The 21569-nt window shown below is 45.0% G+C and overlaps 1 protein-coding gene across 2 annotated transcripts; it reads left to right on the top strand.

Annotated features, from left to right (window-relative positions):
* The first annotated feature begins 755 nt into the window (after nt 1-755).
* LOC144136720 (interleukin enhancer-binding factor 2 homolog) lies at nt 756-20629 on the top strand. Of its 2 annotated transcripts, none has more exons than XM_077669284.1 (12): nt 756-854; nt 1466-1580; nt 2572-2628; nt 2708-2836; nt 3362-3464; nt 5272-5337; nt 6617-6736; nt 7796-7962; nt 8912-8973; nt 12858-12972; nt 16031-16118; nt 20329-20629. In XM_077669284.1, exons 2-12 carry the CDS (start codon nt 1482-1484, stop codon nt 20466-20468), a joined length of 1146 nt encoding a protein of 381 aa, XP_077525410.1. In that variant the 5' UTR covers nt 756-854; nt 1466-1481; the 3' UTR covers nt 20469-20629. The 2 variants fall into 2 exon arrangements, with proteins under 2 accessions (XP_077525410.1, XP_077525411.1); XM_077669285.1 differs by having other exon boundaries at nt 769-854; nt 1472-1580.
* Nucleotides 20630-21569: the final 940 nt, after the last annotated feature.

Here is a 21569-nt window from a genome sequence, read left to right on the forward strand (position 1 = left end):
GTGGTTTTGTATAGCGTGAGAGCGGCTCACTTTTGGATTCCACTTGCGCTGTGCGGCTTGAATGCGGCCTTATTCAAGTTAAAAACAACGAGATCACGTTTCCAGAAATCAGGCCGAAGCTTACAGATGCGGAACACGCATCGGCGTCACAGCGTGCGGTCTCATTTAACGCTTGTCATTTGACAAAAGGGTCACGCACGCTAAGGAAGCTTAATAGGACTGCTTACCATTAATTTTTCGCTCACTTTGCCGAGTTAATTAATCGGCATACTTTCTACATCTCATTTCCGGCGAAGATGCCGTCGAGCATCTGCGGGAAGTTAAAATATGTAGGTATATATATATCGTAAACGCGAAAACGGCAGAACGAACGGGATGCGCCTCCCGTCGTAAACTTTGTGCGAGCGAGCTCATCTGTCCAACTCTTTTCTTTTGTTTGTTTCCACCATGCGCTTCGCCTCTCTTTTGTTTGCACTCTTCAAAATAAGCAAAAAATAAAACGTAGTAGCAAAAGTTGGCTTTTGAGCATCAAAGCCGGCGCGCAGACGACGAGTGTGACCTTGTGCTGCCATCTCGGATCTTAAATGAAATGCGCACACGAGAGCACTCTAAATGTTTAGACTAGATCAATTCTTTTTGATACATTTTTTTAAAAAGTAAATAAGATTGCAATACGCGAAAAATACTAGGAAGCTCAAGCATTTATTTACAACTGATTTCTCTTCTACGAGCTAAGAGCCAAAGGTGGCCAGAAGCTAATCCACGCCAATCCGGTGAAGCCATTTGATCTGTGAAAGTCGGCGTCGTGTTAGTGTCGCCGTTTTTGTCTTGATCGTCAGCCTCACTGTAGCTGAGTAAGTACCATATTATTTTTATTTATATGCAGATTCGCTAGATCTTGGCTGAAAGTATGTATGGGCAGTCTACTTCATGCAGTTGGCTTCACGGTGGTGGTAGAACCGGCATTCATGTCTTATGCCTAAAAGGTTCCCCGGCCGGCGATGGCGGTCATCGTTTGCTTTGTATTTTGTAGTCCCCTGATTTGGATGTTTACAGACCTAACTCCTGTCTTGCGCGTTTTGAAGTATCGTTTGTTCTTCTTTACATACGCCAATTTTTTTTTCTCCCCTATTTGGCTTTCGTGATTTTTGTTTCATAAGCAAGCATGCGTACCATCGCTCATAGACCAATTTCCTTGCGCCAAAAACCGCATTCGTCCATAATTTGCGCTCTGGTGCTGGTGTTCGTGTCTGAAAGCTTTTGTTTTTGATTTCGTCATTGTTCACGTAGGAAACAGAAAGACAGTAGGGCTTCTAAGACGCAGAGTTTTCTTTTAATTTTTTTAGTTTCTGACGTTCATTACAACCTCCGCTGTGACGTTTCACAGCATGTTTCAGGCGGGCTCGCTATCTGGTCTGCAAGACTTTGGCTGTGGCTCATGTGTGTCTGACTTGCGGCCTCTTAGTTTCAGGTTTTCCAGGATGAGAGGCGGAATGAGAGGAAGGGGTCGAGCTGGTCGTCCTGGAGGGATGTTTAAACCAAAAGTGTTTGTTCCGCATTTGCCATTCGACTTTTATGTGGTAAGTTGCCAGCTGTTTTAAAATTCGGACTCACGAAATGCAAACAAAAACAAAACAAGAAAAACGTGTGCACTGCTAAGTGTGCTCAGACCAGTGCGTGATGATTTGAATTATTTTTGCATCTCGGCCCACTCAGAAAGAGCTTCGCCAGTTGGCATCGTGACACAGCAGTGTTCTGCACTCGGTCTATGAACCATTTGTTCTTTTTTTTAAGCTGCGTGGGTTTTTGTTTATTCCTATGCACTTTCCTGAGCACTCTGTGCTTCCAAAACACATTATACCCTTTAGGTCAGCACTTACAAGCAGATTTCAGCTCCAAAAAAAAAAAAAGTATTTTTGCATTGGTTGATGACGAAGCCAGTACATCACTGTTACACGCTGTCACCAAGGTATCACCACATAGCAAAACATTGCCAATATTAGGCCGTTTAAGCTGTGTGGCACATATGCATGTGGTACTCTAGGTTTAAACTTTTTCTTTAAGTGAAATCAAGCATCTGAAACAACATCTCCCTCTTGCATGTCTGTCCTGTGCCTCATTTTTGCTCCCTGTTATAACTCCTTGCACTTTCTACTGTGAAAACTGCGCTCTCCTCAGTCCTCACAAGGTGCTGGTATTTTGTGCAAAAATAAACAGACTCAAATTTAAAAAATTTGTCCTTCAGTGCAAGAACAGTACAACGTAATACTGAAATCAAACTTTGCACTGAACTTGAGTTCACTTTGTCATGCATGTACTGTCAGTCGCAAAAGTTTGCGGTGTCTGCGATGCGTGGCGGAGCGAAGCAAAACTGCATTGCTGCGCCGTCTGCTGTCACAGAGCATGGTGTCAAGGCACTCATGGCACTGCCGTGCCAGGCGTGCTGTGCGCCTTGACACCACGCTCTGTGACAACTTTTGCGGTTGACAGCACAGTTCCTTGTGCTTACAGTTGGAAAAATGTTTTTCCATAACAAGGACTTTGACAGCTAGCACCATTCTTTCCTTGCAGTGTGAGCAGCAGTTTCAGAGGGTCAAACCTGCAGCTGATGACAATGCCCTGACTCAGGCAAGCATGTTTTCTTTTTGTTCTTGCTCACACATAGCATGGCTATTTCATGCAGAAAATTTTCCCTCTGCTGCTGCAGGCTCTGCTGAAGAAAAACCAAGACCTGACTCCTACATCTGCTGAACAAACCTCCATACTGAATCTTATGACCAAAATTCAGGCTGTACTGGACAACCTTACTGTTGCACCAAAAAGCCTCGATGCTTGTGTAAGTTCATTAGTATAGCTGTTTTTTGACTGAGCTGGAGATCCCAGTTTCGAACCTGGTCGCAGTGGCCGCGTTTCGATGGAGGCGAAATGCAAAAATGCGCCCATGTGCTGTGGGAGGTTGGTGCATGTTAAAGATCCCCAGGTGGTTGAAATTACTCTGGGGCCCTCCACTATGGCACCTCTTTCTTTCTTCTCTCACTCCCTTCCTTCCTTATCCCAGGTGGTTCACAGATACTGTGCCATTTCCTTTCCTCAAAAACCAATTTCAATGGTTGCTGTTTTTTGAAGCCTGTCATAGAATGGCTATGGGGTATCCTAGGCCAGCTTCAGAGAGAGATATTGTAAGGCAAGTGCCAGGCTGTTATTGTTTTTCATGAGCATTCCAGTAGGCAGCAATGTTTTAGCTTGCCAAATGGAGGCAGGAAAAGCTTTCTTATGACAATTATCTACTGTTCTAAGAAAGGTGGCAGTGAAACATTTGTTATGGGAGGCTAACTTGATGCTCATTTGGACCCTTTTCTAGCAAATTGAAGAAGTTCGGCAAGTGGGCTCCTTCAAGAAAGGCACCATGATGGTCGGCCACAATGTGGCGGACATAGTAGTCATTCTCAAGACACTCCCAACAGGTACTTGTCATGATTTTATCCCTCCATTGTTGTCTTTTTTTTAGGTAGAGTGGCAAAGCTTGGATTAATGACTGTCGCTTTAAGAGGGGACGCGGCGATGAAATCTTTTTGTTATGTATGGATCTTGTGTAACCAAATTTGAAGCAGATATGTAACTTCTTATGCTGGTTTGTGAACCGCATTTTATTCTAAGCTAGTTGGTATAGTTGTTGAATAGTTATAACTAACACCCTTGTAATGTCATCCCCGGAGCTCTCAGTAATTAAGGATAAAGTACACAAGTTTTTATGGCAGAATGTGCATAAAACTCAATTTTTTCCTTTTTTTTGTTGCCCAGTACTAATGGAAGTTAAACTCCAGGATACATATCTATTTCGGAACATTTTTCACAAAAGTAACGCTCAGAAACTGTCGGGCATGTAAATAGAAAAATTGAGAGCTTTATTGCGCTCCTCAACATCTCGGGAGCCATGCACAAAAAAAAAAAGAAATTATCATTCCACTGTCATTCATTACAAAATGCGAAGTGGATGAGTGATATCGATCGCAGAAAAAGTGAGAGCCGAGAAAATCAACCTTAATGTTTAGTTTATTTCCTCATTTGCTTCGTTTTTCGCCTCATATGCTTTTACTTTTGGTCAGAGAAATGCAGCAGTGCGACCAATGGAAGCTCTAACCTTCTGATCTCTCCTCCTCGTGATGATACTAAGATCGCGGTGCTTCTGCCGTGGGGAGCTTGTGGTATTCGCGATGTGCCAGGACCCTATCACTGTTTTTGACTACCAGACATTAAAAAAAATTAATTTTTCTGAATTCGGGTTGCATACTTCACAAATTTTTCATCACGAGAATGTGAAGATCCAAGGGTTTCAAAAAAAAAAAGAATGAAAATTTTGACCAAACTGGCCACTATATTTGCCACGTCCACCCTTAAAGGGGCACCGAAAACAACTCCATCCGATTATTGTTCTGGGTAAAAATTGATTCTGTGGCAATGTTGATGTTTGTCCGGCAGCAAAAGACACATTTATCATTGAGAAAACTGGATTGAAAATATTCCTACTAGTCAATTCAAACTCGCTGACGTCCACGCCGAAAAGGACGGATTGGCACCGTTTTGAAGTAAATTGTGGTGTAGTTTAGCCTTTGGAATTCTCACCCCAAAAACGTGCATTTTGCTTGCCAATTCAGCCGGTGATGTTGACATCTTCATTTAATTTTTTGTCGTTTCTAGCTTATAAAAGCTAAATTTATGGTGACAGTGTTTCTTTGTCTTATCTTTCCTTTGTGGAGGCAAGATAATCACTGGTCCTTAAGGGTAACAGAGAGGATTCCAAGAGAAGGCAAGCGTAGCAGGGGATGGCAGAAAGTTAGGTGGGCGGATGATATTAAGAAGTTAGCGAGGATACAGTGGGCAGAGATGGCAAAGGACAAGATTAAGTGGAGAGACATGGGAGAACGCTTTGTCCTGCAGTGGGCATAGTCAGGCTGGTTATGATGATGTTTCTTTGTGATTAGAACGCAGTGACCTGTCCGTGGAGGCCAACTTGTATTTGTATGTGGCTTATTTCTGATGTCATATAGGGCATGGCCTCCACAGTGCAGGTTGGAGCAAGTGACAAGTGTTTTAGAAAAACTCAGGTTTGTGCTGTAGTGCTGGTCTTAAACATGTTGGCCACTGTGACATTGGTGCAATCCATGTTATCTGTAGTGCAGCAGTGGCCTGCATCCTAACTGAACCTTTGCCAAAGTTTAATATTCTGGCATTGTGCTTTGCCTGCATATTCATTGCCTGCATTTTTCACAGGTGAAGCTGTGCAGGCGTTGGCAAACAAGGTTTTAGAAGAGGTGAAAGCGGCAGACCCCAGCTTAAGTAAGTTGATGTGTCCTTGAAAGCTGGCCTTGTGTACTGCCATTCCTTGTATGGGTGAATAAGAGCACTATATGAGTTTGGGCTGGCCTGCAGGCTGGGCAGAGCCAGGCCAGAAAATGTGCCGTTGCGCAAGGCCTTAGGCCCATGCATATAAGCGCTGTATATGGCTTTCAATTTATTTCAGGGTGAAGTACACAAGCGTTCTAACAGCGACATAGATGAAATAGGGCCATGGCTGAGAAAAAAAAAAAATTACTCACCACCTATGTACTTAGCCGTTGCAGTGGTGGTGGCTCAGTGGTTATCGCGCTCAGCTGCTGACCTGAAAGACGCGGGTTCTATCCCTGCCGCGACGGTTGCATTTTGATGGAGGCGAAATGCTAGAGGCCCGTGGACTATGTGATGTCAGTACACGTTAAAAGAACCTGAGGTGGCCAAAATGTCCGGACCCCTTCACTGCGGCCTCCCTCATAGCCTCAGTCACTTTTGGTATCTGCTATAGTTGCATTTTCCTCACGCGAGAGAAATTACAAGAAATACTGACTTCTTTTGTGACATGAAGGAATCTTGGTGCCAAAATCTTTCCAGTAGTTCTTAATTCTACAGTAGGACCCCGCTGTACTAAACTCGGATGTAGTAAAATCTCTTCCATAATGAAGTGAGACTGCAGTCCCATTTCGCCTCCCATAGATGACTTTTTTTTTTCGGTTATAGTAAAGATTTTTTTTCAAAGAAATGGCTACAGTAGAGAACGGCTGGCCATGGCGGCGTATTTCCCGCGGAATGATGACAACGCGGCACGCGCGACACCGACTTTCGGAAGTACATTGGTACCAAAGACGATATAAAACAGTGCTCTTTGAGATAGCTTCTCCACTAAGCTAGGAACTTGTGAGGAGAAGCCAACTTCGTGAAGTCCTTGGGGCCGTGAGGCAAAGCGTGCAGCACAGAAAAAAAAATCTGGTTATGAATGCAGAAAGAAGGTGGCGCAGGTCGCTGAGAAAGGGAAGACAGTAAAAATGCAGTGATGAATAGGCAAGGGAAGGAAAGAGCGAACGTTCTGCTGGCCACATTTTACTTGTGTAGCAGGACATTGCACTTAGTGAGCAGTTTACCTCTTGAGCTGCTGCAGGAGCAGGCCCAGTTTAAGTAGAGGGCCCAGGGTGGCCCGGATTTTCAGTTTCGGGCTCGAGCCAGGCTCAGGCCTCACAATGCGGCCCAGGCAGTGCTGTAGTGTGAATGCCTTGTAGTATGATTCATTCGATGGCCTATTTTGCAGAATTAACACACCAGATGACAGAAGCTGGTTTTGATCTGAAAGTTCCTGATGGCGCCACAGCGAAAATCTTGATCAGTACTGTTCTCCAAAATCTGCACAAGCTGGATCCTGAGCTGCACTGTAAGTACTATACAGCCTCAGCTTTTCTTCACTTTGATGTGGTTACTTAAATTATTCTTTCTTTCATTGTGCTGGAGTGCTCCTGTTTGATCATGCAAGTTGCTTTGGCTAAGCAGTAAGAGCACTTCATATATATATATATATATATATATATATATATATATATATATATATATATAATAAAGCTCTATTTTGAAAGTTGATATTCCCCCCAGAATTTAGTACATTGGCTTTTTGAGTGATGAAAATCGTTGGCTTAGCAGCAGGCACTGGAGACATTAGAACTGTTGGCGGCAGTCCTCCATAGCAGGACTCATGATCCTGGCTGAAGGAGTGAATGAGGTGAACTTGGCAGATTGCATGACATGAACTAGTTAACATAGGCATGCAGAGGTCTCTCCATAAGAGGCATGGGGGGGGGAAGCAATGCTCGTGGTAACGCCTGTTCACACCTTCTGTGTAGCAGAGAACAATGGGGACAAATTTTGTGCCCCCTTGCCTCCCTCCGCACACTCCTACGCTAGTGAATAACATGCTTCGCATTGTTATAACCTACGTAGTGCCAGGTAGAGCTGATAATGCAGAGTTGTTTTTAATGTTTGTTGGCCGTGTCTTACTGTTGTTGCACTGAGACACCAGCAGCATTTGATTGCAATTACCACTGCTAGGTGTTTTACCTGTCCGCAGCTGGCCTAAGCCAGCTGCGGACAGTCTTTCAATGCACCAAATGTTAATTAGGATGTGAAGGTAGCTCTAAGTCTACCTTCACAAACATCTTGAGCGAACACAAGGCAGATAGGAAACGTTTGAGGCAATGATATTATTCTTGTCAGTAATAAAACATTGGCTATTTATAGCAAAAAGTAATTGGCAAGGAAGGTGTCCTTGGTCCAATGTTAGAGGAATTTTTCTTAAACTACAAGGTTTTTGTGGAAGCCTTATAGCTTTCCTTTGTAGCCGTCTTGTCGTGCTTGGGCAGATGCAAATGAGTGGTTAACTGCTCATGATGTCTTTGCTTGAGTATTGTGCCAAGAGCTTTTGTTCTCTTTACCCATACAGTAAAGCAGAAGCTTCAGCAGAACCACCTGACTGCTATACGGCACTCGCGCTGGTTTGAGGAGAATGCTCACCACTCGAGCATCAAAGTGCTCATTCGCATCCTGCGAGACCTGCGGAACCGTTTTGAAGGCTTCCAGCCGCTCACACCATGGATCATTGACCTGCTGGTAGGAACAATTCCAATTTTCTCCTTCAAACTCTGGACAGTTTAATGCTAGTATGCTTTCAGTAGATGGCATAGATGAGTGCACACATGTTGGATCCTTGCTTGCTCACTGGATCTAATCATGCTGTGCTTTTGTGTGTGTGTGTGTATGTGTGTGTGTGTGTGTGTGTGTGTGTGTTTGTGTGTGTGTGCGTGCGTGTGTGTGTGCGCGTGTGCGCACGTGCATGCTCTTGCTTTTCAGTGCCCGTTGAGTAGTGACATCACATTCCATCCTAGGGTAGAGGGAGGGCGATGGGAGTCTTGCACTGTCAACTTTTTTTGTTCACGGCATAAAGTAGCATGAAAACTTTTTTCTGTTTGAGGCAGATATCTGTTATGGCTGTGCTGGCTTCAGCTCAGTTCCTGGCTTTTTGTTAAGCCCTTGTGTTAAGAAACCTGCAGTCTCTAAACAAACCTTAAAGACTTTCTTTTGCTATCTTGTATTGCTTGCAATTGTTCAACATAAAATTAAATGACATATTTAGAATCAGCACACATAAATACATGTTCCCTGAAGATTGCGTAACTCTGAACTCCCTTAAAAAATTTTTTTAAGAGCAGGGTCCCCCCTTAAGTGCGTTTAATAAATTCACGTACCGGGAAGCAAAACTACACCCCTATGCTTCACAAACACTGGAAAATGAATTTTGATGCATACCATGTATCTTTTTCGCTTACAAAAGGGGGTAAAGGTAAAGCATCTCAGGGAAATTCTTGAATGCAAGCTTGGCCTCAAAATTGTGCTAAAGCTCTGTGATGCACACACTGGCTGACTTGATTGACTCTCTAATGAAATGCAAGCTTAAGAGGAACCATCAAAACATTTGATATTGCTCGTAATATCGACCCACCACCTAGATTATGGAACTGTGCTCACTCGTCACTCATCTGAAGCTCGTCTTACTTTTCAGGCCCATCATGCCATTATGGTTCATCCAAGCCGACAGCCACAGCCAATTAATATTGCATTCAGGTAAGTGTGGTGTACCTTGTTTATTTGTTTTCGTGTGTGTGCATGCAGGTGTGTGTGTGTTTCTGCATGTTTCATGAGACAGACAACTCAGGCTACAGAGCAACTGTACAACTACGATATCATCCAGGTTGACAGTTGCAAGAAATCTTGCATGGAGTGTTTCTAATATTCGCATTGTTCATGGATTGTACAGAGGGCAAAATGCTTGTCTACAATGCCCTGAGCAAATTTTTTCAAACTGCATGCATGACGTAGAGCGATACTAATGCTTGGTTCGAGACATGCTGTAGGATAGCAATCCTGTCAACGGGCTGTTGTCACATGTAGCCTGTCTCGAACCAGGTGTTGTCACTGCTGGATGTTTGGAGAAGACTCAGCTTGGGGCATTCTAGACAAGCATTTTGCCCTTTGTATTGTCTGTGCCTTTGTCTTTACCATGTATGAGACAGCTGACAAAGCTTTTGCTTCATGTGCCTGCCTTTTCACTCTTGTATTCAGAGCATCTGTCCTTCAGCGTGTTAAGGTCAAGGCCCCCAGGTTTCTGCATTTCCGTGCAGAGGATTTGAGCATTTTTCGCACAGTTATGTCAGCAGCCTTATTCCTTTTTTTTTTATGCTACTGTTGTCACGGGCATGAACGGGAACAATGATATGATATGAAATTCACTATTTTACCTTATGTGCACGAATGTAATGCAAGAGGGGAGTTGAGTGTTGTGGAGATGAAAAAAAATGTTAGAATTATAGCGCAATTTCAAACTACTATGGACAGCCATAACTAAAGTCTCCAAGTTTCTGTGGTGAGAAATTTTAAATTCCTGGAATTAAAAACAATGAATCAGTGAAATTCTGCGGGAGACATCAAATGATGCTTCAATACGCACCTCGCTTTATATTCTGAACCAAGGTACGAACACTAGTTTTTTTTTTGTTCAAGGTTTTCAAGGCAACTAAAGCAACCTTTGCCACTGAGCTTTGAAAGCCACCAGGGGAAGCTAGCTTTATTAATGACCTTGAGACGAAGCCTGCAAGTGCGGAAGAGAAGGTGGCTATAAATATGGAAAGAAGTCGGTGTGGGTCGTTGAGAAAGAGAAGGCACTGAAAGAGTTGAGTGGAGTAAGGAAAGCAATAAAGGGTAAGTGGATGTAGGTCTGGACAGCGGTGATGGCGGCCGCTGCTACGTGAAAGACTGCGTGCATTAAGCTATTGGAGACATTGGTTCGCTTAGTGTTGGCGTGCAAGTGTGAAGCATTGTCCTGTAAATATGTCAACAAATCCAATGCTTCTGTATCTTAGCATGCCATCTGCATTTCTTTTCGGAGGACCCTCAGTCTATGGTTTTGGCATGAATAGTTAGCATAATTGCATTATTACTGTAATATTTATTTTAAAAGTCTCCTGGGTTCTCAAACTTCCATCTCTCATTATATTGACAAAAGTAGGGTGAAATAGTCATTTTTCCATCATACTGCTGTTCCTACTGATTTCTATAACAGCAATGGCATAAAACGAGAATATGTCTGCTAACATACAATTCTGCAGAAAATGCTTAAATCCACGATTTTTTGCGAAATCGTAGGAAACTAAGGGCTGTAGCCATACCTGCAGGCCCACCAAATAGCGCAGTTGGCACGCTAAAGATGCTTAAGATGGGTAAGCCACAATGGAGCAAAGCTAAGCCTCCAATATACCGTATAAACCGGAATATAAGTCGGAATTTTTTCTTAAAAACAGCGAGCGAAAGTCTCCCCTCGTTTTATAAAGCGGCCTTAGCAGAATGTGAGTCGCAGTCTGGCAACCCACGGATCCTGTTCGCGAACGGATAGCCAAAGCCGTATCGACATCCAGACGCGATTGCTTTTTTTTTTTTTCGTTCAGAGCCACCGGATTGTTGGTCTTCGCGTGTGCTGTTTTGTTTGACCTCGTGCGCAATTCCGCGTTAGCAATGAGTACCAGCGGCACACGGAGGCAGTTCACAGTGGCTTTCAAGAAGAAAGTTATAGAGTTCACTGAAGCGAACGGGAACATGGCCGCTGAGCGCATGTTAGGCGTTTCGGAGAAGAGCGTGCGGTATTGGCGCAGACAGAAAGATAAGTTGTTTGCGTGCAAGCCGAGCAAAATGTCCTTTCGCGGACGTCGTGCAGTACATCCAAAACTTGAGGACGCACTTGCGGACTTTGTGCGGCACCTTCGTGCGCGGTCACTACCCGTGACTGTGCATTCCATTCAATGCAAAGTTTGGACCTTGCTCGGGAAGCTGGACTCATGGGTGCGCCGTTTTATGGGGCGCAAGGGATTTTCTCTTCGTCGCCGCACACCCATATGCCAGAAGCTGCCACAGGAGTTCGCCAATAAGCTCGTCAGCTTCCAGCGGTATGCGATTCGGCTTCGAGAGGAGCACGATTACATGCTCGGACAAATTGCGAACGCCGACGAGACCCCTGTCTGGTTTGATATGCCTTCGGCTACCACGGTCAGCGAACGCGGCGCCAAAGAAGTAAAACTTCTGTCGACAGGAAGTGAGCACTCGCGCTTTACTGTCATACTTGCGTGCACGGCAGATGGCAGAAAGTTGCCTCCTTTTGTCATTTTCAAAAGGAAAACCATGCCGAAGGAAGCCTTCCCTTCAGGTGTTGTTGTGCGCGTGAATGAGAAAGGGTACATGGACGAGGCTATGGTGATTGATTGGATTTGCGTGGTGTGGAATCGTCGGCCCGGTGCACTGCTGCGTCATCGGAGCATGCTGGTTTTGGATGCTTCTTGCGGCCACCTGACCGAATCAGTAAAGCGCGCGCTCACGGAAGCTAGGACCGACTTCGTCGTCATTCCTACCCTTCAGCCACTCGACATGGTACTCAACAAGCCCTTTAAGTGCGACAGGAGTACAATGAGTGGATGTCCGGCGACAATCCGAAGACGCTGACGGGCCGCCTGCAAAGGCCTCCGCTTGCGACCGTCTGCAGCTGGGTGTTGTTGGCCTGGCGTTCTTTGCCAGATGCCATGGTGCAAAAGGCTTTCAAGAAGTGCTGCATAAGCAACATGCTGGATGGAACTGAGGACGACGCACTGTGGGAGACGGTGAGCGACAAGGAATCGTCTTCCGACGACACTGATGAAAGTTCGGAGTGAAGTCGCAGCTCCGGTGGTCCAGGGACGCAGCCGACGTTGCAAATAAATGCGTTTCGGCAATATTTGCTTCTTCTCTATTTTTTCTATTTTCTTCACTTCAAGGTAAGGGGGTCGACCTATATTCCCACTCGACCTATATATGGTTTATACGGTACATTAATCCAGGCAGCCCCCCATGTAGCAGCAGGTGCCATGCTGCTGCTGCTCCCTTGTTTCCAGCTGCCCAGTCCTGCGTTTATTTGCCATTCCTTGCTTTCTGTAGTTCTCTCAACTTTTTCAGTGCCATCTCTCTCTCAACAACTCGCACAGCCTTCTTTTGATATCCACTGCAGTCTTTGTGTACTTGCACACTGCATGCATTGCCCCAAGATTATTAAAAGCTGGTTTCTCCTAGCTGCTCTCAAGCCCGGTGGCAGAGGTCGCTTTAGCTACCTTGTAAACCTTGGAAAAAAATGACATTCACACTGGATTTTTGCTTTGGTTCAGAACGTAACAGAATGCAAAAATTATTTGATGCCTCCCGTGATATTTCGTGTATTTCTTGTTCGCGATTTGCGGAATTTAAATTTACCGCCCCAGAAAGTTAGCGGCCTTAATTATAGTGATGATCATATATAATTTGAAGCAGTTGGCAACCCTGCTGACAGTTAATATTTGTCGATGCGAAAGGAAATTTGGCGGGGCAAGTTGTCGGTGTCAGTACAGAGAACACTGCATTAATACGATTTGTTCCTCCCATGCCTTCTGCCTGCTTAGGCGGGTCTTGCAGCTGTTGGCTGCTGGCTTGTTCCTGCCTGGCTCTGCTGGAATTCCTGACCCTTGTGAAGGGGGCACTTTCCGGGTGCATACAGTCATGAGTCTTGAACAGCAGGTGTGTACACACGCATGTGTTGATCATAACTTCCTCTTTTACAGGAGTAGGTGGTGGGTTTTCTGAATAGCCTGCCTTGCTTGATTAGTGGTTTTGGTGGTTGGCTGTTGAGTCCAAGGACATTGCAGCTGCATTTCAGTAGAGGTGAGATGCAAAAATAACTGTGTGCATTATGGTGTCAGTGCACATTAAAGAACTCCAAGTGGTCTAAACGCAGAGCCCTTCACTACGGCATCTTTCAAAGCCCATGTGCAACTTGGGGACGTTAAGGGCAGAGGGCAAGACCTATATCTTATATACTCATGTCAGGGCCCAATTTGGCAGCTAGTAATTTGCAAAAAAAAAAAGCCGCCAAAAGCATTGTTTCATGTGGGCATAATTTTGCCCATGTGGTACGTTCCATTGGGAGCTAATGGACGGTAACTGCCTGCAGCACTGTACAACCATGGACGCATTGTCCTGCACACTGGACTCTGCCTGGAACCACGAACACACGGTGTTCCAGCGCTGCTGATTCGTCTTATGCTCTCGGCGTTTGCATCAGAAAGCACAAAACATTAATTCTGCACAAAAGCCAGGATGGAGTGCACTCGCGCTAGCGGCGTGCTTCCCTGCGGAGACACGCCACCCGCCAGGCTTGAGCATCGGCAGAATATGCACCACAGTAGCGGGCCAATCATCCGGTGTCACTAGGCCCAACATGCTTCACAGCAAGCCGCAGCAAAGGTGCTTGGAATCTAGTCCCAGTTTATCATCAAAGGTCTAAACTTGTTACCCGTTTACCATCACTCAATAACCTCACATTAAAATGAACATATAATTGACTTCTGCAAGACTGCGAAGCTTTGTAAAAGCAGGATAGGCGGAGGCCACTCCTTCCCTGCGACTCGTGGCGGCACGGGTTGCATGGGTGGAGCAGCCTCTGTACCCTCATTACTGACAGCCAAGCGTCAGTAAAGTGATCTAGAAACCTGTTTTTCTCCGGTAGGTTAATACGCGCCAGGTGTTGGGCATGCGTTGTGTCAGCCATACTTTCAACAAATTATGTATTTGAAGATTTTGCTGGGGCTGCGCTAATTCATTATAAAAATGCCTGTTGCCACGTAAAATGGGGCGTGTATTCGGGGATTCGCTGTTAAAAAAATTTACCGAAAAATACTGGCCCTATGTAACGAGCCGCGCCCCATCAAAACCATGGAAAAAAAGTGTGGCCCTTATACGAATGCATATATGATGCTTCCTATGTACTACTTAGAAGCTTATTTAAGGCTCTTTTCCTTAGCTGCTATTGCATTTAGCTCATTTTGTTTTATTCCTCTTTTTCTTTTCTTTTAACTGAACTATAATTGTTCTGTAAAAAACGTTTACAGTTTTGTGATTTTTTATCTGAATGCTTTTTTTGTTGTTTTCGTACACTAAAACTCTTATAGAAAAAAATTAATGAGTTTAATAAGGCCATAGGCTTCAGGAGACCTTCTCTTCGCGAGTTCAGCATTAAATGTGTGGACACACTGCCTTTTGGATTTATGATTTGGAGCACTATTCAGTAATTATGAAGCAATTTCTTAGTGTCAGCTGCTAAAGACACAAGCACGAGTAAAATGTGTGATCACTGATCAGCAGTAATTTCAATTTCGCTTTCATTTGACTTGTAGAGAGGATGTTACATTGCAATAATTTTGGTAAAGTACTCATTGATGGAGTATGAGCAGTGTTGGCGGTAACGCGTTACAGATAACGGCGTTACCGGTAGCGCATAACTTTTTTTGGTAACTTAGTAAGGTACTCATTACCATATCGGAACTGTAATGGGTAACTTATGTAACATTTTTCGGTAACGCACGTTACTAGTTACTTTTATCAGTTGTCCCCCCGCCGCCTACTTTTTAAAAAAAAATCACTGAGCACCTAAAGTGATGTTGCAAATAAACGAAATGTACAGGTGCTCTCGACAACCCTTTTTGCGGCTCACATGCATGCCAGAAGCACCTGCCCTTGATCACGCACCCAACTAAAAGAAAATGACAATACCCATAAAGCACGAAACACGTGCACGAACACGCATTGACACATCTTTCCTTCACCTACCTCCCCTTCCCAGACCACTCGCACATACAACTCTCTAAAGAGTAGAAGCATGCTGGGCATTTTGGAACATCACATGTTTCAGAATTCCTGTAAATTTGCTGAAAGTTCAGTGATGTTAGAATCTTTTTGTATTTAATGTCGCATTCAGAAAATGGCTTCACCATGTGCCACAGAGTTAGAAGCCATCACATGTAACTCTACAGGCAACTTTAGGCCACTATAACATTGCTAAGCTCCTGCGCTTTTGTGCAAAGTAATCTCGTTAAATAAGCATTTCGGGTAAAATAATTGTTTGGGCTAGGAGTTTTATGTGAAATATGAGATTTATAAAATTGTTATCGTGAGTTCCTGCAGCGAAGACGCACTGATTAAAATTTATGGCCATGGAGTAACGGCAAAGTAACGTGCGGTCTGTAACGCTATCGTGTTACCTTTTTTTGTAGCTAACTACGGCAGTAATGTGTTCCTATTTTTTTAGCGTAACGTGGACCGTATTTAGTTATTTTTTTTCGGTAACGCCTACAACACTGGGTATGAGTATATTTCTTCTTTGAGCAATGCTTTTTCTCTTAGAAAACTGCCATGCCTTTTTTGCACACATTTTTTAGCGACTTTTCTTAGGCACAAAAACTGACTTGACAACTGGCTAGCACATAAGGCACATTTTTTCATCAAGTTTTAAACATCTGTTCAAAGAATGTGAGAAACAAGAATGTTTCAAAGACAGGCCTTATCCAGAAAAAAATATTTTGATAAGCCGTTTAACTGAATTTTAAAATTTTTTTGACTCCCAGTGTTGCACAGAACGCACCTGCTGCTCATACAACCTACCCATCTGTTTCAGTATTTGCGGCGTCACTGCATCACACATGACTGTTGTGGTGCGCATTTGCCGCTTGTTGCTGCATTATAATTGTACCTGCGTGCACCCTTGGTATGTCTTTAATGGGACACCTGTTTTCTCTTGTAGGACATGGTGTGCTTGACTGCCCAAAACCTGTTGCGAATCCTCTCCCATGGCGGATACAAAAGTATCCTGGGAATTGGTGGACCAAAGAGTATGTTGCAGTTTTCATCAAGTTTTCAGAATTCATAGATTGTGTACTGTGGTGAATGTTTTTGCTCTTTTGCAGTTGGGAAGTAGATCAGAGTTTATAAATGCATGAACTCCACCTGCATTCGTGTTAACAGAGTGGGGTTAGGGGTGGTGTGCTGAAGCAGACCTGTTTTGCATTTCCTCCTTGAGCTTTTACGTGTACACACTCCAGTTGGTATTTTATTTTTTTTAGTGCTGTTTTGATTCCTGAATGATATGAAGTGAGCCGTGCAGCAATTTTTTTATGGCGTGTGCTCCAAGAGCTGCTTTGCTTTGTGCTATAACACCACCTGTGCTGACTAGCAGCTTACACTCTAGTGAGTTTCTAGTCGGCACTGGTGTTGTAGCGCAAAGCAGTGCAGCTCTTTGAGCACTCCAGAGAGTTGCTAGTCAGCACTTGTGTATTCTTCTCTCTCCTCTTTGTCCATTTTCACTCTTTTCTTGTGAGAACCCAAATCTAGCTTACAACCCAAACAGAGTTCTTGAATAGTCAGTGCAGAAGTGTCTCCCTAGAAAGATAAGTAAATGTATGAGCATGCCAGGTGATCGAAATAGATGTTACATGAGAAGAACGAATGAAATTACTTTGGAGTGATAAGCTGATGGCAAAATGAGTATTGTATTATAAATGAAATTAGCTGAAGAGTGAGGGTATCAAAAGGCTCATGTCATCCTACTTGAAAATGGCATCGGTCTAGTTTGTTTTAGTGCACTAGCACTAAAACCCCCAATTTCAGATTTCGCCGACGTTTGTCGGAAACCTCCGGCAAGTGGTTCATCAGCCCACTGGGTTGTGGGCAACTATGCTAAACACTTTGTGTCCGCAAGTAGGTTTCAAACCCATGGTGGCGCAAACAGATCAGCTCCACTGGCCAGTGCAGCCAAACATCCCGCGTGTTTAAGTTTAAATGCCAGTCTCTCACGCTGTGCTTTGGATGTCATCGTCTTTGTCGACTTCCATCCATGTGCAATGGATCCAGAACACACTATCGCATTGCCCTCTTAAACTGAGCCTCAAACCCAAACCGAAGTTAAAACCAAAGTGTGAGCGGACCTAATTCGCATTTGGCCTAACCACACTAAATCGTCAGTCTTTTTTTTTTTTCACTTTTTTTTTCTGTCCCTTCTGCACTGACCACTGTGTTTTTTTCCTGTTTCTTGCTTGTCTAATGGCTTCAAGCTCACTGAAGTTGCCCAGCTGGCTAGCCATACAGCAGAGGCTCTGAAAGCATATAACCATCCTTTTTTTTTTTCTTTCGTCCCACTCCTGCAGTGCAGATGGTATACAGTGGAACCCCGTTCATACGTTTTTCACCGGACCGCGAAAAAAAAAAAAAACGTAACAGCCGGGAAAACGCAACAGTGAGGAAAGGTCCGAAAATTAATGAAAACAGTGCAGCTTTGCCTTGAAACAATTTATTTCGACATCAAGTGAGCTTGGGTCTTAAAAAAATCGAGAATGGTCGATTGCCGTTTTTTCCGCTCGCTGGAAAACACCAAGCGTTTCTCGATGGCCTGGAAAGCCGCATTGCTCTCAGCTTCGCTTTGAGGTGCGACGTACCTGCGGAGGAGGTCCAGAGCTGCGACGGCTTCTCCAAAGCTCGGGTCCGCCAACTCCCTGGAATCATGCGGCTCGTGCTCTTCGTCGTCATCACAGTCTGAGGCTTCACTCGCGACCGAGTCTGCAACGATCTCGGCGATACTCTGACACTCGGACGTCACGACAGCAGCATCCACGGCGACGTAGTCGTCATACGTGACTCCCGTGGCACCCAGCGCATTCAAAGCTTCACTCAGCTCTTGATCATGAGAGGCTGCTTCCGTGGCAGTTTCCTCTCCGCCGTCCATGCGAAAGCCACACCGTGCGAAGCAGTGCTGTGCAGTTGACGCGCTCACTGCAGTCCATGCTGAAGCGATGTAGTGCATAGTGTCCAGTATTGAAACGATCGTAGGCTGCTGCCCGCGATCAATACGCGCCAGACAGCGCTTTACGATGGGCTTCCTGTAAGAATGCTTTAAGTTCTTTATGATGCCGGCATCCAACGGCTGCAAGTGGCTTGTAGTGTTTGCAGGAAAAAAAACAAGCTTAATGTTCTGAAGAAACGACGGGTTTCTCAGGTGGGCAGCACAATTGTCCAGAAAAAGGACAACACTCCTGCACTGGGAGCCCATCTTGTCGAAGGAACGAAGAAATTCTTCTAATAAAGAATCCGTTATCCATGCACGACTGTTGCTTCTATAGTGACATGGCAGCAGGCGAATGTTCTTTAAGCACCGTGGGTTTCGGTATTTTCCGATTACCCATGGCTTCAGCTTGTCCGAGCCATCCATGTTGCAGCAAAGGAGCACCGTCAATCGTTCTTTGCTGCATTTGCCTCCGTGGCATGCTTCGCCCTTCAGGCTTAACGACTTGGATGGCTGCACCCGAAAGAAAAGGCCCGTTTCGTCGACATTGTAAATGTCACGAGGCTCATACCCCTCAATTATGGCAGATAGTGTGGCCTTCCAATCGTCAACTGTTTCCAAGTTTACACTTGCTGCTTCCCCGGATACCGTCTTATAAGCGATGCCGTGCCTCTTCCGGAAACAGTCGATCCAGCCATTTGACGCCGCAAAGTCACTGATGCCCAGTCGGTCGGCTATTTCCATCGCCTTCTCGCGCAAATTGCTGCCGTCGAAGTTAACACCGGCAGCGCGAGCTTGTTTAAACCAAGTAAGAAGCGACTCGTCGAGGTTTCCATACTTGGCGCCATGAGCCTGCTTAGCTTTCGGGCCGAAGAGCGCGGCATTCCCTTGTATCTCGGCACGCTTCGAGACGATGCTGTTAAGCGTCGAGGGTGTCAGACCAAGATCCTTGGCGATGTCGACTCTTTTCCGCGCTGGCTGCCTGTCGACTGCGTTGAGAACATCCAGCTTTTCCTCGAGGGAAAGCGCCTTGCGCTAGCGCGACGCCATCAAAGGACGACAAATTGCTCGCGATGTTAGCGAGGCCCAACGAGGCGTAGGCAGCGTAGGTGTTGACGGGAGGACACGGACGACTCGGATGGGTTGAACCGCACAAACAAGAAAGACTGGATTAGCGAGGCCTGACGAGGCGTAGGCAGCGTAGCTGTTGACGGAAGGACACGGACGACTCGGATGGGTTGAACCGCACAAACAAGAAAGACTGGATTGCTGCGGGCCCGCGGGTTTTACTTGCTTCGGCTGACGAGGCAGTGGCCATCTAGTGGCAATCTCTCCAACTCGCGTGCGGCTTTTTATGGCCTCCGAGATTACCCACGCACGTGCAAGGGGGTGATCTCGGAGGCCATGGTCTTGTAGCCAATTCCGTAGCCAAGCCTGGCCAAGACTTGTCAAAATGGCGGTTGGCACGCGTTGCCCGGCCGGGTTTGGGGTGCCAGGTTGCCAGGGTGCCAGGTATCATGCGGGAACGTTTTCACAGCTACAACGTAACAGCGGGGTACCCAATACATTGGATCCTATGGGAGCTATGCCGGGACCGGACGAAAACGACGTAACAGCCGGGAAAATGCAGCAGTGAGGAACGTAACAGCGGGGTTCTACTGTAACTATATGAGGAGGTGTTCCTCGCATCTTTTCACTCGGTGCAGACGATACGGACTCTGCGTGATGTGTGACCATGTCAGATTCTTTCGCCATGAAAACTTTTGCTGTAACGCCGCATCAATTTAAAATTCAGCTTCCATCTCATCTGTAAGCGCCAAGTCACTAGCAGGTGTACTCTGTGCCTTTTTGTCTGTCAGAGAGGCTGCACGCGGAACGTGATGCACGCGCGATGCCGAGGTTTAGCCTTGTGAGATGCTGCACCACGTCCAGGCTGTTGCGAAGGAGCCATACTTGCACCCACAAGAACGGTTCTCCGCACCTTGGCACAAAGGCGTGGGGATTCTTTCTTCCGGGATGTTTTTGGGCAAGGAAGTGTTTCTTTTTTTTTTTCTCTAGCTTGCCTCGAAAGTGCTTTGTGGAGGCTCATGAGTGTTGCTTTGCTGAGTCACCGTGGGTCGAAGTCACTGCAAAAGTTAGTCTTAAATGGAAAATTTTGTGCATCCTTCAGGTCATTTTTTTTTTACACTCATATTGTTGGTTTTATTCAAGAATTCATCTTACTTGAGTTCGTCCTAGAGTTTACTCATATTTATTCCTTGTTCCAGATGTCGACAAAGAGACTACTGTCCTGGAGGGAGTTGTCATTACGCCATTGACCCAGGTGTATGAAAAGTTCACAGAAAAGAAAGATGATGAAGAAATGGACCAGGAAGAGGAAATCAAGATGGAGACTCAAGAGCAGTAACTTTATGAAAGCAAGCATTGGGACTGTACTAATTGGCAGTGTGGTGTTAGAACGCCGTGATTTGCAAGCCACGCAGGTGGCATCATTAATGGTATGTCTTCATTCTTGTGCTTAGCACTGTTTTTGGGCCCTCATAAATAAAATATTCCATCAAACTTTGATTCCTTCTGTTCTGTTCTGAGCCACCGCGGTGGCTCAGTGGTTAGGGCACTTGGCCACTGATCCGGAGTTCCCGGGTTCGATGGAGGAAAAACACTAAGGCGCCCGTGTGCTGTGCGATGTCAGTGCACCTTAAAGATCCCCAGGTGGTCGAGTCCTCCACTACAGCACCTCTTTCTTCTTTCGCTCCCTCCTTTATCCCCTCCCTTATGGTGCTTCAGGTGTCCAATGATATATGAGACAGATGCTGCGCCATTTACTTTCCCCAAAAACCAATTATTATTATTCTGTTCTGTGCTAAAAGAGAATGCATTTGCAAGCACAGATTTGGTGTGTTTGCAAATGGTTACAGACTATGGATTTTTTTTTTTTTTACTATAAGGCTGTAACTGTCATGCCAGTGTTCACTGTATGCAATGAAAGGAAGTTATGGTCCTTTTCATTGCAAGAACTGAAAGCTGCCCTTCGTCATGCATACACTGAAAGGTATTTGTGGTCACTTTCAATGTGGTTGTCTGCATAGGACTTTCGGACACATGCGTGAAAGGTTGTAGCATCTTTTTTTTATTAAAAGTAGGTTTAAGCACACTGCAAGAAAGTATCCAGTTCATGAATTATTACCATACCACTTTTAAGTCGCAGAGTTCACAAATATAATTGGAAAAATTGGTACAGTTTGAGGTATAATGTGTGGGTTGCAGTCAATGTGCCTTATTCTGGTGTGTCTGACAGGCTTGTTTAATCCTTACAAATTCATATTTAAGGCAGCTTAATATACGTTCATCTCACTGCTCAGCTTTATCAAAAATGTGCTCATCTACAGAATATTTTATGCATGCAGAAATGCATGGAGGATTACTGAGAGCTATGATTTACAATGAATGCAACTAAAGTACAAGGCTTTGTCTGGCATTGCATTGATTCTGTTGGTGCACATGATTC

Source organism: Amblyomma americanum, chromosome 6 (genome assembly GCF_052857255.1).
Source record: "Amblyomma americanum isolate KBUSLIRL-KWMA chromosome 6, ASM5285725v1, whole genome shotgun sequence".
NCBI lineage: Eukaryota > Metazoa > Arthropoda > Arachnida > Ixodida > Ixodidae > Amblyomma > Amblyomma americanum.

Excerpts from the sequence above, each read along its gene's own strand:
- LOC144136720 (XM_077669284.1), top strand. The coding sequence starts at position 1,482 with ATGAGAGGCGGAATGAGAGGAAGGGGTCGAGCTGGTCGTCCTGGAGGG. Across the intron at positions 3,465-5,271 it reads TCTCAAGACACTCCCAACAG|GTGAAGCTGTGCAGGCGTTG; the intron begins GTACTTGTCATG and ends CATTTTTCACAG. Across the intron at positions 7,963-8,911 it reads CATGGATCATTGACCTGCTG|GCCCATCATGCCATTATGGT; the intron begins GTAGGAACAATT and ends CTTACTTTTCAG.